Source organism: Varroa jacobsoni, unplaced genomic scaffold (assembly GCF_002532875.2).
Source record: "Varroa jacobsoni isolate VJ856 unplaced genomic scaffold, vjacob_1.0 contig03984, whole genome shotgun sequence".
NCBI lineage: Eukaryota > Metazoa > Arthropoda > Arachnida > Mesostigmata > Varroidae > Varroa > Varroa jacobsoni.
In genome coordinates, this window is record NW_019215136.1 from 1 (window position 1) to 16,749 (window position 16,749).

The 16,749-nt window shown below is 38.3% G+C and overlaps 1 protein-coding gene and 1 long non-coding RNA gene across 3 annotated transcripts; one reads left to right on the plus strand and one right to left on the minus strand.

The window, feature by feature from the left end:
• Positions 1-4,890: 4,890 nt before the first annotated feature.
• Positions 4,891-12,581, minus strand: LOC111272954 (aldehyde dehydrogenase family 16 member A1). Of its 2 annotated transcripts, none has more exons than XM_022854634.2 (13): positions 12,312-12,581; positions 11,381-11,598; positions 9,661-9,850; positions 9,232-9,374; positions 8,732-8,927; positions 8,229-8,481; positions 7,763-8,000; positions 7,377-7,562; positions 6,943-7,138; positions 6,619-6,711; positions 5,982-6,089; positions 5,520-5,664; positions 4,891-5,204 (listed from the first exon to the last, which is right to left on the minus strand). In XM_022854634.2, the coding sequence occupies exons 1-13, from the start codon at positions 12,393-12,395 to the stop codon at positions 5,056-5,058; spliced, it is 2,199 nt and encodes a 732-aa protein (XP_022710369.1). In that variant the 5' UTR covers positions 12,396-12,581; the 3' UTR covers positions 4,891-5,055. The 2 variants fall into 2 exon arrangements, with proteins under 2 accessions (XP_022710369.1, XP_022710370.1); XM_022854635.2 differs by having other exon boundaries at positions 6,619-6,696; positions 12,312-12,578.
• Positions 12,582-12,905: 324 nt separating this feature from the next.
• LOC111272955 (uncharacterized) lies at positions 12,906-16,356 on the plus strand. The gene is made up of 3 exons (XR_002687801.2): positions 12,906-13,247; positions 14,191-14,244; positions 15,819-16,356. It is a non-coding gene; the product is annotated as an uncharacterized LOC111272955 (long non-coding RNA).
• Positions 16,357-16,749: the final 393 nt, after the last annotated feature.

The window sequence follows — 16,749 nt, forward strand, 5'->3', positions numbered from 1 at the left end:
ATATACATACAAACGGTCTACAGCAAAGGATTGATCTTGTTCTGAAGACGTTTTCTTGTCTGACTCGGTTCTTTGTTTTATTCCTCACTTTATTTACTGATGATACTAAAACACTAGAGTCGCCCTCTAATTACACGGCGATAATACGACGTAAATGTAATTCATAATGACGATATATTGCTATTATTATATGCATTATTACATCTATTATATATGCGCAACAAACACGCATACCCAATTGAATTATTTTATATTTTTGTTGAGGTAGTGGTGCCAGTAGCAGACGACGCTATAATGTAATCCAGCGCAACGGTCATAACAAACGAACCGGAAGACCGAGCGGGAAATGCTGGCCTACGATGTGAAAGCAGGAAAGATAACGAAGTGCAAAACGGCTGAAACATGGACATCAACAAAGTTGAAATAGGGTAGCGTGGAGAAAAGACTGTTGTCATGCAGTTGCAGGATATGCAATTGCCCTAATGAAAACACTGAAAATAGAAAACGTGAAAGACGGTTAAGAAAGCTAAGAAGATACTACGAAGAAGGAAACGAAAGATAGTCATCATCATAAGATACCGGTTACAATCGAGTTAGTGTTAGTTGCTTAATTGTTCTGGTCGTTCAGGGTGATTCAGTGGAAAGGCATTCTGGGAAGACGAACTTTGAGCAATGAATTGAAATAGAAGAAAGTAAACGTTACCGATACCAATTGACGATGAAGACGAACGTAAAGAAAGAATCTATGGACGTAAATGGTCATGAGTGGCCTCGCTGTATCACTGTGGTGTTGTGATCAAGGCTGCGAACAACGGCCAAATTGCTTTGAACGATTAAACAAATTACTGTTGTCACTTGTAACACATTTTCGATTTAGCTTTACTTACAAGTGGCACGTATTCCAAATAAATTCAGTCGCCACTGATCATGGTACACTGATCATACAACAACGCCATTCGTTTTAGCCTCTTTTGACAATGAGAAAAAGCGCCGTGGACAACATAATTTACCTAGGACCCTCCAAAGAAGGCTCCGGTGTTGTGTGCCTGCAGAGTGTTCTGATTATTCTTGTACGTCACCATATGCCATTTCTTTCGATAACGAAAAAAACACAGGATAAAGTTCACACCGAGACAAGTATTCTCAATTAAACGGTAAATACGAAACGATGATTGATTAGAAAAGAAAAACATGCAGAGAAGTAACTGCTTGTATTTGGCCATTGTTAACAAAAACCACAATGTATCATATGATGGTGACGATTCTGACTTTAGGTACGCCTTAATTTTTAGCCAAGTGTTTATTGTGTCTCTCGTATTCCAAAGATCTACGTTGCGCTGGTACATTGTTCTGCTCTGACAACAACTGGTCGGTTGCCTTTGAACATGCTTCTATGCCCACGTAGCTCTGCGAGCTTTAAAAACGGGCATCATTGGTTACTGAATGGTTTTTTTAGACCAGACCAACAACGTTGTCAGCGTGGACCACACCAGCGTTTCAATAAGACCAATCGGTTCCGATTCAGAACGCACTTCGAACGACGCCTTAATCACGTGCATTGATGTAAAGCAGAGGTCAATAGTGACTAAGTAGGAACACAGCTTCGCAGCTATGGGACATGCGCCTACCTAGGTCTTTTGCAGTAGCTGTGGTGATATGTACAAGCAAAGTGTGCGTTTGCACGCTAGTCGTGGTACGTCGAACTTCTACCCCCTAGATATCACAATCGAAGTCCCGAAAACAAGTAGGAGATAAGCATCTGCCTCTTAGTTGGTATGCAAAGTGAATTAGGCCGTTGGCAATAGATGCGTTTCGGGACCGTGGTCTTTATTATTTCAATGGTGGATTTCGGCTCGAGTTGAATCAAATCGACAGTGAGCCACAAGCCGAAAGCAAATGGCCGGCCTTGTTGCGGAGCAGCCAAACGTGGCTGTCGTTAGCTGGCTACAGCTTTGGCGTAGTCTAAATCAGGGCTGGGAACCGTCACAGCATACATGACGACATGTCTCTCGAAAGGTTACCCTGAAAAATTGGAACGGCTTTTCTGAAAGACTATGGGTTGTGGTCGTGTATCGACAGGATGCTGGCTCGATGATTTTCTTTGGCAGACTAATCTAAGGCGGCTGTCTTCACTGACTTGAGTTCGTGCTCCCTTGAACTAATTGAGGTGGTCAGAAGAAGAAGCGAGCACTCAGAGAGGGTCGGAATCGCGGCAGTGTCGAGATTGGTCAAAACCGGGTTATATTGTCTGCCACACCGTCGATAATGGTTCTCGGCCGCCATAAGCCGCGCATTCTACATTCAGGTGCATTCGGACAAGCGTTTGCGCGACCGATCGACTGCCCAGCGCGGGTGCGCAGTTGAAGCAACCAAAAATTCCCAAGAAGGGCCCAGAAAAAGCGAATTCGGCGAATTTTCATCTTTTAATATAATAACAATAATACTATTATTATTATTATTATTATCAATGAAAATTATAATTATTATATGTCATAATTTGATTGATATTTCCGAGCAGAAGGATGATAACACAATCATACATGGATTATGACAATGTTGAAGATTATATTATAGAGTGTCACTACTCATAACTGATTGATATGCGACGGACGAAGTTATACTGTGAATCAATAAAACGCAGAGAAAGTGAAGTAATCCGTGGCTAGCAAAAGAGTGACAACGCGATTCGGAAAGATTGTAGTACAAGTTGGGGTTTATGTATGTCGATGGCAAAAATAACGACGACGACGACAATAAAGGCAAAGGGGGCAAAAACCGAATGGGAATAAAACGAAGCAGAGAGAGAAAGTAGATGTGGAGAACACAGGATAAAAGGGCATAGAATCATGTGAAAGGCGAGGGGACGAAAAACAGACGAGGACTGAAGCAGTTAAAGAAACGTAAAAAAAGCCGAGTTAGAAAACGAAGGCAGCAGAGTCTTCTCTGTCAGAAGAAACTGCTTTCTTGTTGCAGGAACGTATGGGCAAGTAGATTGAGAGAATCTTCGACGAGGATCGTGGTATATTTGTGCGTATTCAGTCGCCGGAGACGCTAAATATGTAGATGTAGAGACAGCGCTTCCATAAAACCCGCAGCAGCACCACTATCCATCCGATGGTGCCTATAATCCTCTCAAATGTTCGGAATCCTCTAAACATTTGTTCAAATACTTATTATCAGGTGTCATGAGCTGGCGTGACAGACTCAGCGAACGCGAAATTGTTGAGCGATAAAAAGGAACAGAGATGAAAAAAAATTGGCTGGATCCGAAAAGGACTAAGGAGGACTAAAGACAAAAAAATAAACTGATGAAAAACTCGTCGTATACAAATAATAGGGGTAAATGCGCGAAATAATGCTGACAGAACTTTCATCAATGAATTGAATGAAAATGAGGTCGCTATAGTCTGGGGTAAAGAAAGCAGGATATGCCGAAAAGGCGGCCACAGAGTTAGCAGGTGGTTTGTCTGTACTTGAGCGAATCTTGAACGGCCTTTACCTGCGTCGAAAAGTAACGGTGATGAGAGCAGACGAAAACTGTTTGCAGTATCGAACAAGTGGGTGTTGAGAGGAGGCAGGAGAGAATTTTTAAGATCCACAGCAACATTAAATGATAGGAACATGTAGACTGCGATCATCATTATCAGAACTTCGAAAAAGTACAATCAAAATTGCAATCACTATAACAAGATGAAACAACATAACCGTAGTGGAGTGCTAAAAATCATTGTTACGGTGTCCAATGTTGATCGAAGTCAGCCTATTAGAAACAGACGCGTGAAAGTGATCATTTCAAAGTGATACTACGGAAATCGGGGGGAAAAAATTGTAACTTAGGGACAGCAACTTTATTGCTCCTTTTAAATGAATCATTCGGGTTTAAGAAGGTACCGATACCGATTCTGAGCTGTCCGATGAAAAAAGGCACCGAGATATGCAAAATACGATGACGCATTCTGGAAGCACTCTTCTTCTAGTCAGTATCAAAAAGTGGAAAATACACAGAAACAAAGACAAAGGATAGTAGAGACCAGAACGAAATACAAACTATAATAAAGTGGTGATTATCAGTCCGATAAAACATTCGGTAAAAGTAAGTCAACAATATGTTCATGTTACCGACATGCCTAGCAGACTAGGCGAAACTGATAATAGAAAAACGAAGACAAAAATAGCTCCACGATTTACATAATTTAATATCCATCATTTGATAAACAACAACAACAGCAACAACAACAACCAATGGTGAGACCAAAAATCATGTCAAACACTACCGAATATATGTTAGAGAATATAACATATAATGGTAATACAATTAAAACGAGAAATGTTATTTGGCAATAAATTTAATCCGGATTCCAACTAAATGTGTCTTTTATTAACTAGTAAGCAGATAAAAAGTATATATTTGTATATACAAATCATGGGCCAAAATGTGCATCGAACAACATGAATACTATTAAGAGGACCCTCTGGACTCCAACTTTGATTAACAGTAGGTTTAATTGAGTTTATTTGGGAATACCTAAGCAGAGCTTATCTTTAGAACAGTTAGCCGATTAGATACTAGATACATATTATTTAAGCGCTTTCCTATTTTAACACAACTAGCGTTTATATAGTCAAAGGAGTAGTAAAGAGCCTTTTAAGCGTATTGGTATCACATAGATTTATATTTAAATACATACTTTTCGGTGAAATTTTTAATAATAGCACTTGTTTACTTATTTAATGCTAATAATAGCACGTTCTGAACATTCATTGACGGAACTCTATTAATAGAGTTCCGTCAATGAACGTTCAGAATTATACTAGATGAAAAAACTAACGCTTTCAACGTACCTAAAAATATTTCAAAACAAGCGTTCCAGTATTAACAACAGACAAAAGTAGATAGATGAGGAGCAAATGAATTTATTAATCACACCGACTTCAATAAACTGCATGGTATTATTTGTATCCGTTCCTTATAATGCAAACACCTTGACCTCAGCTGAACAAGTCCAGTACATAATGGCACTGCACTGTCAGATAAACGTTCAGTCTTTAAAAATATTAATTAGAGAAAACCGATAAACAAGGAAGCCAAACGTATTTTTTATTCCCTCGGTAGGAGTCTAGTTCTTTATCGGGCCAAACGTCTACTGGGTTTTTTGGGTTAATGTTAAACCACCAGACTGAACGTTTTTCGCTTTTTTCACAACCTGGAAATTTTCAGAGACCACAAATTAGTGAAAGACCTGATGCCGTTTACATTGTCGGACATTCAATACCTACTTTAACGTTAAACGAGTGCTTCTTACTTTATTAGCACTTTCTTGGCTCTATCCAGCCATTGATTTTATCTACGAATCTGAAATGCGACTCAAACGTTCTCCAGTGTATAAACGTCTCTATTAGCAGGAACAAATGGGAGCAAATGCTGTTTGTTTTATTTAAAAATACAGATATGTTATCGGAAAATAAAACTATGAAAAATAAACGAGACGCCGGCTCAGAAAAATATGCCTCTCACTCACCTTCATTAGCTTGTTCACATCGTCTGTTGGCCCAACACCATAGTGCTTTAACGTCGACATGCGCAGCTAACGTAGTTAATAAACTATTTGTGTTACCAGACAGAATGTTGATTACCCCTGCAGGAATGTCTGACGTATCAATAACCTGAAGCAACGATTTCATCAGGAATTAAATACAGCCGCACGTTTTGATTAACGTATCGTTATAATTTAACCTTAAACTTTAGATGTGTACAGCAAGCAAAATCACTGACCAGGTATTGGTTACGAACTATAACGGCATGAACGCGGCTCCTTCACAGGATACAATCTTGCTTGACTGGACGTGTATCTCAGATATAACCTTCCTATCGTCTACGATAGATTATAATAATGCCAATACGTTTTAGTAGGCCGATATGCATTAACTTAGTAGAAGCTCCTTAATTTAGCTGTCAAAATTGGACAATCTGTTAAACGTACCTGGGCCAGCATCAATGGTGCAATGGGGTATTCCTCTGGAACGACGATAACGACGGTGTTGCCAATCGATATTGCACTAATCAAAAGCGTGACTAGAGAACGCATAACCTGTCAATACGCAGTAAACAGGGAGCAAATATCGCTAACGATTTACATATAGCACTTTTTTACATTAGTCACGTTTCACATGGAGTTGTTACAAAACAGACTTGTGTCTTATTTAAATAAACTAATTTAAGAACGTGCCACCTTAAAGTGTTGAGAAAAAGGCTTAATAAACTAATTTAAGAACGTGCCACCTTAATGTGTTGAGAAAAAGGCTTAGAGCTGACGGTTCGCGCATATATTAAGAGAAGCTCTAAAACACGATTTATGATTATATGTTTAGCCCAAGTCGGTCGAAGGGGGCGGCTGGAAGATGCGTTTTTTTGTAACGTTACCAAAACGTAAATAAACTTTGTGGAAAGGTTTAACCTCAGGAAAGCATATTTATGAACATAGACTGGAAGGTGGATCAGTTCAAATAGGTCGACAAGTAGGAAAAGGAAAGGGTAGAAGTTTTTCTACTGTTAACTATGGACTACTTTTTCAAGTTTTTTATTATATATTGTAGGATGTGCACGACGAAGTAACAAACCTTTATCGGAGGGCAGATGATAGCGATTACGCCGTGAGGCTCCTGTGATGAGTACAGTTTCATACCTGGGGATGATACCTGAAATATGTCGCACTTAAACCATCGGTGGCTTGAATTTGAACTCCGTTAATGCTCATTCGATGGACTATATTTATTTTGTATATATTTCTTCCTATCATGTTCAATTCAGTTTACACGGGGTACCATTACAACTACCATTTCCGCAATAACAGCAATAAGTAAGGTAAGGTCGCCATTGACTAAAAAAACGTTAAGAAAAAAATGCGTTACTGAATGTTCCAAAGCTTAGAAAAAAAAACTTACAAAGCCCTCGACATCAGTATCGCGATAGCTAGCCCATTTGAAAATCGCGTCTATGGATTCCTGTAGCTCTTGTGCACAGTCCGAATGGCCCGTGTTTCGCGACAGCTTTTCGATAAAATCGTCTTTTCGTTGGTTTAGATTCTCCCCGAAAAAGTAGATAGTTTGTAACCTGCTGAACGCTGACTTACTACTCCATCTGAAACAATTATGTAAAAATTAAACAGACATCGATTACAATTTCTGCTTGTTAACTTTGTTACAAAAATCATGCGATGCGTCAGTATCTCCTACCCATTAAGACTTCAGAGTTCACATCCACCCTCCGTCGAATTTGTGTTTAGCATACTTTTCTTAGCCCATATATCACTGTTGCCTTGGCATACCAATATATTCTAAGGCCACACTGATATTTTAGCACCGACCCTGAACATTACCCTGGGAAAGCCTTTAATGCAGCTTCAACAGCGTTGCAAGCATCCTTCGGCCCTGCAGCAGGCACGTAGGCGAGGATTTTAGCGGCACGATCGGTCGATGAAATACGTTCGAACACCGGGTAGCAAGTTTGTGATTCAGCATGTTTCTGACCGCCGTCATAGTACAGCTTGAGGGTACAGTCGACGCTGCGAATAGTATTGATTGAAGGTACGAAACGTTAAAAATTCTATCAGAATTAGCTACGAATTGTCATTCCAGCTACTCGAGCTGGCGAACACGACCCAGCTGGCGAAAAATGTATTCTTTTGAATTCAATTAAAATATATACCATCCAAGAAGAATGGTTGCTGTATAATCACAGATGAAAGTTTAATCCGCGACATACTTGCTGAAGACGTGCTCAAGTTCCACATTAGGGATCGGCGGCGGTGAGAAAGAAATTTTCTCAGATAAGTCCATTTTTCCGGAGGGGAAATACAGCTCTTTGAGGAAGGTAGGATTATTATAAAAGTGATTTTGTCCATTAATCCAGATGTATCGGAAGCCATAAATGCGTTCAGCTATTTCGACAGCTCGTGCCACGTATTCCGTCCAGATAGAAAGATACTCCGAGTGTAACGGATCTAAATGTATTATATTGTATCATAGGTTCATGTTAGTTATCTAGTTAGGGAATAATCTGGAAAAGGCATGTTTAGGCCGCATCAAAAAGCATAGTTAAAACGTTGTGAGGGTGTAACAAACGAAGAGCATGCATGTATCTACAATAGTATTCGAAATATATCGGGTTATTTTGGGAAAAGAGTCTAGCAAAATTTCTTGGCAAATGTGCGCGCGGAGAAATGGCTTACCTACTGACGCTAAGCTGGCGACTTCCTTAATAGTTCGAAAACCTTGAATGTAGACTGTTGGCGCTGTGTTCTTTGTTTTCTGAGGAATATGAGCAGCTTTGATAATCTGAACATCGGAATGAGCCACAAGATCAGCTGTTTTGGCGAAGTTAGACTTGGCTATTTTTAGGCTGCCCATTTGAGCTTTGAGAGCTTTCATGACTCGCGATTGTATACAATCTTGAATATAAACCATTATTCCCAGATAGTTTTTCTGTTCGAATAGGATAAAATATTTCTGTTAGATATGAATAAATATTCCTGATTTTGATTAGAATCTAGAAACGTAATAGTAAAATTTAAAACTATCACTCAAGATAATAACCTGTGGCGCGTCTTCATAAAATATATACGAAAATAAGAAAGAAGAAAGCCACGTAAAAAATCGTTTACGTAAGGAACTATATCAGATGAAACAATGGGTCTTGCAATATCTGAATTAGTAGCCATCTAAAGACTTTTACCATTCCCCAGCAGTCGGATAGCATTTCCATGACACCATTGACCGCTGAGCCAATATCCGCGCCCTCAACAATGATACAGGTGGACATACTGGGACGACTTTTCTCTAGCGAAAGCATTACTGTCCCCGTAATAGGTTGCAACTTGCCTAGGTCCGAGTCACGAAGTATAACGACATTCAGAAAATTCGCCGGAAACCTTCAAATGTATGAGGCACATTTTGTACATTAAATACCCTATGGATTGCCTCCTTATCCAGTTCGATCCATTATTACGACCATGCCGTTATTAGCTAAAATCCAATAGAACGTTTCTGAATGACTTAAGCTTGTGTAGACCCCTTTTAAGTTGACAATGAAGTGCAATTTGGTAAAATAAAAAAAGGTATGGCAAAAAGAAGTGCAATAAGAAGTGCTGGACTACATTGATATTGCTATAATTCCATGCATTAAATACGCCGTCTTTCATGTAAACTCCTATTCGCAGAATGCTCTAGACTTACCCAGCAACGAGACAGATGTCGGAAAAAATGAGAGCTGGCAAGCAGTTTGACGGAGAAACAGCGAGGACAACAGGAGTGTGGGCCGACCACGCCTCTCCAATTCGCCATTCAGCAATAAGGTTCATTGGGTAAGAGTCCGATCCCTATTCAGAATATCAAATTTAGCATTAGACGCGAGCAATATGCGGACACGTATCTAGGCCAACGTGAACTTCGATACATACATAATAAATACATGAGGAACTTGGACTTCTTTAACAATACATACTGCGAAGTGAAAGGAAACGGTTTTGCTTAGACTTTTCCATTCATTATATTTAACTTAAAAGTAGGAGGAGACATCTGTTTAGGGCTATAGACGAGCAACCAATCTCCTTCACCTCTAAATAAAGAGCTACATAGAGAATAAAGGAAAAACTCCGTGTCCACCTGAATGACAATCACTGCTGAGCACCTTGGCAGGATTTTACCGGAACACCTTCTGGCCGCCGTGCTGTACAAATACTCTATAGCATTCGTGGCATAGGCTCCTCGGCACTTTTCGAGACGTTTGAACGGAAAGCTAACAGCTTCCGCGGTACTAAACAGCGCTACATGCTTCTGAAAGTTCCGGGCTACCCTGTATAACAACAAACAGGACTTAAATCAATACTGTTCGATGACGACGTTATTTTCAGCCAAACAGTTTCACTTACACAAGTTCTTATAATGCAACATAACTCCGATAAAATATCTACGAAATTCTTGCAAAGGTTAGGCAATAGTGAATAATTTTATGGAAGTATCAGGTAGTCAGAAAGTAATTTCAGAAATTTTTCATTTCTGCTATCTGTGCATTTTCTTCAGCCTATTGGTTTTAAACTTGGAGCGTACTCTTTCTAGGTGCTTTTGCGTTTGCAGTTACTGCACTATGCACATCCTATCTGGGTTTTTCGGTAACAGTTCTCTGTGCGACTACAGTATAAATCCAAAAAACCGCATACCTGACGCTATCGTCTCCACTACTTATCCGTCTTTGGAAAGCACGCAGCTAAGACAACAATAACAAGGGTAAACGTGTGTATGAAATAGAAAAAAAAGTATATAAAAAAAATTGCAGTATTTTACAATATATGTCAAAAAACAGTTCTAAAACTTCACAATTGAAAACCTCTCATGACACCACAAACTGTATCCGGACGGTAACAAGAACCTGATGACAATTAATAACATACTCTATGAGTAAAAATGTTTATCTTTCAGTTTAAAAGCGATGGTAACTTTTTGAATTCAAGACAACTAAAAAGGATCTTTCACATGGTCATCTACAAAATTTCGATCTACAACGACGGGTTCACTACGATCATTTTAGTGAACGAATACAGATCGTGATCCATTCAGCTTGTTAAAATGAGTTGAGAAACTGATAGAAAAGGTTCCTGGATTGCTTACTTTGTATTATGACAGCCCTAGATCTTATGCCCTTCGGCAACCTCTATTGGCCTTATTTCCAATTCTCATAAATTACAGATATGAACTTTTTTACGCGCGTGTATAGTTTATAGTTTATTTTATCGGATGTCATTTCAGATCTACACAGCGTGGCCTTAAGTGTAAGCTGTTCAAATAAAGCGGTGGATCTTTGAGTGGATCGCTTTGATGTTTCCTTCTATTGTCTGAACAATCCATCTGTGATTCAAGCGATTGCAGGAAAACCTCAGGCGCCAAAGGACTAAATTTGGTGAGGGAGGCCAGTTTCCTCAAAAAGAAAGTAGCACTTAAGCCGAGCTAAAAAACGAATTCATTTTCTAGCTGATCTGATGTTTGTATAAATACAGTGTTCCGGTACGAAATCCGGAGATGTCTATGGCATACATTGGGCTATGGTTTTTTGCCACTAAATTTAAAAGCGGACGTAACTGAATAACATGGATCTAGATTCAAGCACAGCTCATCGACAGCTAACTCTGTAGATTCAGCCGGCCTACCTTAATCACGTTGACATATACGGTTTGTGTTTTATTGGCTAACTGCCGATTTTTTTAGACTACGTGCTGTGGTTTACTTCCAATAGTTCAATGAATTTAAAGATTTTGGACGTCATGAAGGGGCCCACTATTGTATTGAACTCTTTCTGCAATTCGTCATCGTTATCTCGTAACCAACTTACGCGTAAATTGCTTGAGTTTTTTCCTCGGGATCAATATTCAACCATTCCTGTTGAGCTTTTGGTGCCATTTTTAAGACCTGATCGAGCAAATGCTGACTACCGTAGGCGACTTGGTATCTGAGACCGCACTCGGTTGTAACGTCCGTACAACTCCAACATGTATTTGAGATCCCGATTGCAAAACTCGACACTACGTTTCCACGCTTGGACAGCCATTGCTGAAAAAACAATGAATATACCATGAAACTACGCAAAATATATATTCTAAAAAAAGATGGAATTATTCCATAAAAATAGTTGTCATTCAAGAATCTTGATCACGAGTGCATAACAAAGAGGTCGCGTACTTCTCCGTTGTCCCAAGCGTTTTTTTTTTTTGGGACGCTTTTTTTGGGCAAGAGATAAACGCAGAGGATATCACTGTGTTGTGCGTCTATTGATGTATTTGACGCTCTGGTGTACTTAAAAGACATTACTTACAACAGTCTGTTGTAATATATAGGCCACTGTTGTTACTGTAATACTTAAACTCAAGTTATTTTGCTATTATTAAATAACTCAATAAACTATTGGCATCATTATTAGTTTAAAATTTAGAGAATTTTTGTTTGTTCTTAGTAAACAGATCTCTAATCGCCACGTATTCTATTGAAATATTATTGCGCACGAAAGCAAGCCTCCGATGAAACCAAAATACGGGTTTACAATACATTTAGCTTAATACAACATAGTTACCGAGTAGCTTAGCTATCGCTAGTATCGAGGATGTCATAACATTTAAAAGCAGCTAGAGTTAATGGCCACCAGGGATGTGCTTATATATTAACGGACCGAACTAGCAAAAAATTATAATAAATTGAAAAAAGAGCTAGAACACCTACAGTGCATGAAAATTTAACTAGAAACACATAAACAATTCGCGCGTTGTTACCTGTATGATCGCAGGCCTTTCGTGTTCATTATCACTGAGCTGCATATTCTCAAACAATTCCCTTACTTTTGCCATTTGTACCATAAAATTGCTACTAAGATTAGCAATTCTTGTACAAGAGTCAGATCACTTCTAATTCAACAGACCCTCATCAGTGTAATGAAATGTCTAACGACTATATCAGATGTAAAACTCGAAATAGATAGACCGATACCGTCAAATGCCGTTCGAAACAACTGAACACGCCGATGTAAGGGGCACCTTCTGTTATCTATTTCTCCTCACTCCTCTGTGTGTTTTTTCAATGTTCCATTTACTTGACTGGGACGCTCTATTTAGATGCAAGTGGAGAAAATTAACTTGACGGTTTAGTTTTGCTATGTTTTGATTCGTAAGTTCTCAAATTAAACTAGTATGATACGTTGCACACAGTTTACTACAGTTTTACTGGACTTTAAGCATAAAAGATATTTTGAAATTAGTAATTAGTAAATTAGTAGTATTAGACTCGCACAGAAAGGCAGTTTGGCAGCTCGCGCGAACCTGATGTTTAAAGCAGCTTATTCAAATTTACCCGCCACCCCTCCTGTCCAGACGATGTTTACAATATTGCCAAGATATTCTTGAACACCAATACAAGACACATGCCCGTGCATAAGATAACCGCGAGGAAGGTGCACATAAAAGTACTTTTTCCTGGTGTTCACTAAATTGTTAACATAGGATAAGGTTGGGCAGCTTCGATATCTATTTATGTGGGAAGTGGTGTGGTTTGTGGAAGGGAGAAAGACCCAAACAAGTCTAGCAATACCCGTCCCGATTAGATTCTTAACGGAGGCTGGTCCTTGATACTATAGCTGCAAAAAGTGATACCAAGGATTTGTTCACAAAAAAATGGCTAGGAGTGTCAAAGAAGAAAAAACTATGTTTGTTTGTGTAAGCAACATTGTTTTCTAATATGAGACGGGTAAAAAAAACTTGTGTCCCGTAGTAGACTTTCAGTTGTCCCTTCGATAACAGGGTTCATTGCCGCTGTTCAGCATCACTCGCAAGAAAAATAATTATAACAAAATCTATTATGTTAAAGACTAGTGCTGTTCTCAAGTAATCGACGTGCACTTGGATTAGCACATTCGTCTTCTGCTACATACGCAACATTCATTTTTGTAATAAGCAATATGGAATGATATGATGTATAATAATGATAATCAATTGCTGATCGATTATCATTACCAATTCTAAATGCCATATAGCTATTTTTCGAGCGACTGTAGATTAGTGGTATAGTAACTATTTTACGGATTTTTGTTTCGTACACAAGCTAGGATGTTCCATTTGCGTTTATGTTATGTGTATTCTTTTGACTTATTGATTTTTAGACATCCCTCAAAACAGCCAGCTTATATACACTTTTTGATTCTGCAAATTTGCAAAATGGAAAAGTTTACGAACGAGATACGTACTAATCCAACGGAGATATGCGATTCACATACATGAAATTGTACAAAAAACATAAGGGTAGTGCGCTAGAAAAACCCGAGAGCAAAACTGGAAGTCGAAGTTGGTAATTTCCAGTCCCACATCTGCGTGTCATCAATGGAGATGCTTAATCATTTAAGTCATACATTAGTAGACTACACCTGTTTTTTTATTTTTTTCAGGATTGTATTAGAAACAATGGATCGTAGATTCATATGATGTTATGTGAGGAGAATCATGCAACATTTACCTGTGATATATACAATCTAGGTAACTTAACAAAAACGATGTCTAAGCTTGTTTTTCTTAACACTTACAATCAGTTTGAAAAGGATGAGCCAGCAGCTTTTGTGGCCATCAGTGATAAAAACTAAATCTTTAACGTCGCAGTATTTTTCAGAATTCACTAATACAATGTAAAGGACATTCGGCTTCGGGTTAAGCTCTCGCATTGGTGAGTTTAAGGAAGGAGTGATCGAATTCTTCTGTACTACATTTCTCTACCTATACCAACTAGCCTAAGATTGCTTGATTGTCGTTGTTTGAACTGAGGCACTCCAGATGATACCTGTGTAAAACGATTATTACTTTCCTACTTGGCTAATAGGCACGAATGGACTAGCTGGGCCATTTTCTGGAAGCAAATTTAGTTCTACGGTTTTGTATTCGATGCATTTGTACGGCGACCGCCCCCTTGGCCTTCGCTTCATCGGCTTCTAAACACTAACACAAGTTCCTGATTTTGAAAACTCCTAAAGAAAAATAAGACATTATGGTTTACCAGCTTTCAATTTTAGTACACAGTTGTCTTGTGACAGTACGTATTTCAGTTAGTACTAATCGGCGCAAACAATACAATGTGTTCTCAAAACAGCGAAAAATCTCTGAAAAGAAGTACTACGTATCGTTCACGCTTTACGATTAAACTTATTTTGGAGGTGGGTATCGCTTTATAGATTGCCGTAAGTTACATAACAATAATAACGAATAGATTTACAATCATTCCAAGAAATGTTGAAAAACTGCAACATCATGGACATTTTGTAGTAAGATGGTAGACTTATGATAAGAAACAAACAAGCATACAGTACTTGAATCCGACTCTGTTATGTAATCGAAAGCCATTGACAAATTAGATTTGAGGTTGATTTTGTTAAAACTTGCGTTATATTGAAAATTATTTTGTACATGCCGATAGTAAGTTTTGCTTTTGGCAACAAACCAAAAAATCTGAATTTGTCAGCAGTAGCTACAAATAAGGTCTGTAATCAAACAATATTACAATAAAATACATAATAAATAATACAAAAAATATCAGAGAAATACAAGATCGGAAAGAGATCGTCGTTGCTCTATCTAGATCCTTTATAGGATGAGGTTCACGGAGTTGAAAGGGACAATTTTATGTAAACGTTAGGACACTGTGAAGTGGGATTTGCTTTCAACATGTAAAGTATTGCCTTACCATTGTACGTAAACTCAATTAATATAGATAATTTCAGTTCCACTTCTGCATAAATATATACACAAATCCACAACCTGTGGGAAACGTACGATTACACTTCATTTTCAGTAATCATAAAAATAGATTAAATAGGTGTGCAATCTTTTCCCTACGCCAGTGCACGAACTTAACGATAGCGAAACTTTGTTAATTTTCTTTTCTGTTTACAGCAGTATATGTATTTTGTAAAGACTCACATGCGCATGTGGCTTGTCCCCATTCGACTTTGAAAACAAAACGTTTCATTTTTAAAGACGGAACTGTAGAAAATAAAATAGATATTGTACCACTACTTTCTTTGAAGCCAGATTAAGGAAAAGCAATAGTACAGTATCGTAAGCAACTGGAAATAACATTCAATCGAGCGTTATTTCCAGTTACTTTCATAAAAACAAAACTCGTTAAATATAATACGGCTAATCTAAATAGAAGTGACTTCTTTCCTGATATAAATCTCAATGTATATTCGACGTCAATTAAACGATTTAACTTAGTATTTTTTTAATGATATGCTGTTGCCTCAGACTCGATTCCAGTATTGTATGAAGCAAGGATGAAACACACCAAACCCCTGTCTTCACTTGGGTACTCGATGCCTATCCTGTAGAAGCACCAATCTGCTATATATCTCCTACAGCAAACATCTGCAGCGAAGTATCAGCGAATATTAGCGAAAGTGGCTTCATGCATCCTTTCTGTCTAAACAGCTGGGACCATGCCAAATGTGGGAGCTATATTTTTTCGTAGAAGGCCGTTTACAGAGATATAATAGATCTAATTCAACGTTCACCAGAGACATTAGCGAAGCAGTCGCCTGTTTTTTCCTACCTCGTTTCATGTCTTATTATACTAGGCGTAGGCTGCTTTAATCATTTATATGGTGCAATCCTTCATGAAATAAGTCTGAAGCATGCTTCCATTATCCGTCTTTTCGACGCAATCGACTTTTCAAAGTAAATCTATCTTACAAAATTTGATTAGGGTTGAAGCTAACCCATAGAACAACTTATTTAAGATTTGAATTAAATAAAATGTTTTGTTTTTCCGCCACCAAATAATAAATTGTTAATTTTCGATAAATAATCCATTAGAGACCCTAATGCCGCTGGGAAGTAGGCCTATACAGGTTATAAATGATTCTGTACGAAGAAGCCAATTGGATTGGAGCGGTTAGATATCTCTCGTTTTATCTTGGTCGAAAATTTCTTCAGCTCTTGAATGTTTTTTTATACAAAATAGATACTTATATACAAATAAGCAGCATATTTATTTGGACTGCATAGTTGAATCTAATTGATTCCGTGGAACATCTGAAGCGAACTAGCCCATATTTTTAAAAACGGAACTGTTAGTGTTATATTATAAGAGTAACGCATAATTTACTCGCGCTGCCTCTTGCAATAGGGCGATAATCCGCAGGAAAGCCTCGATATCCGAATATTAACGGCTGTTCTG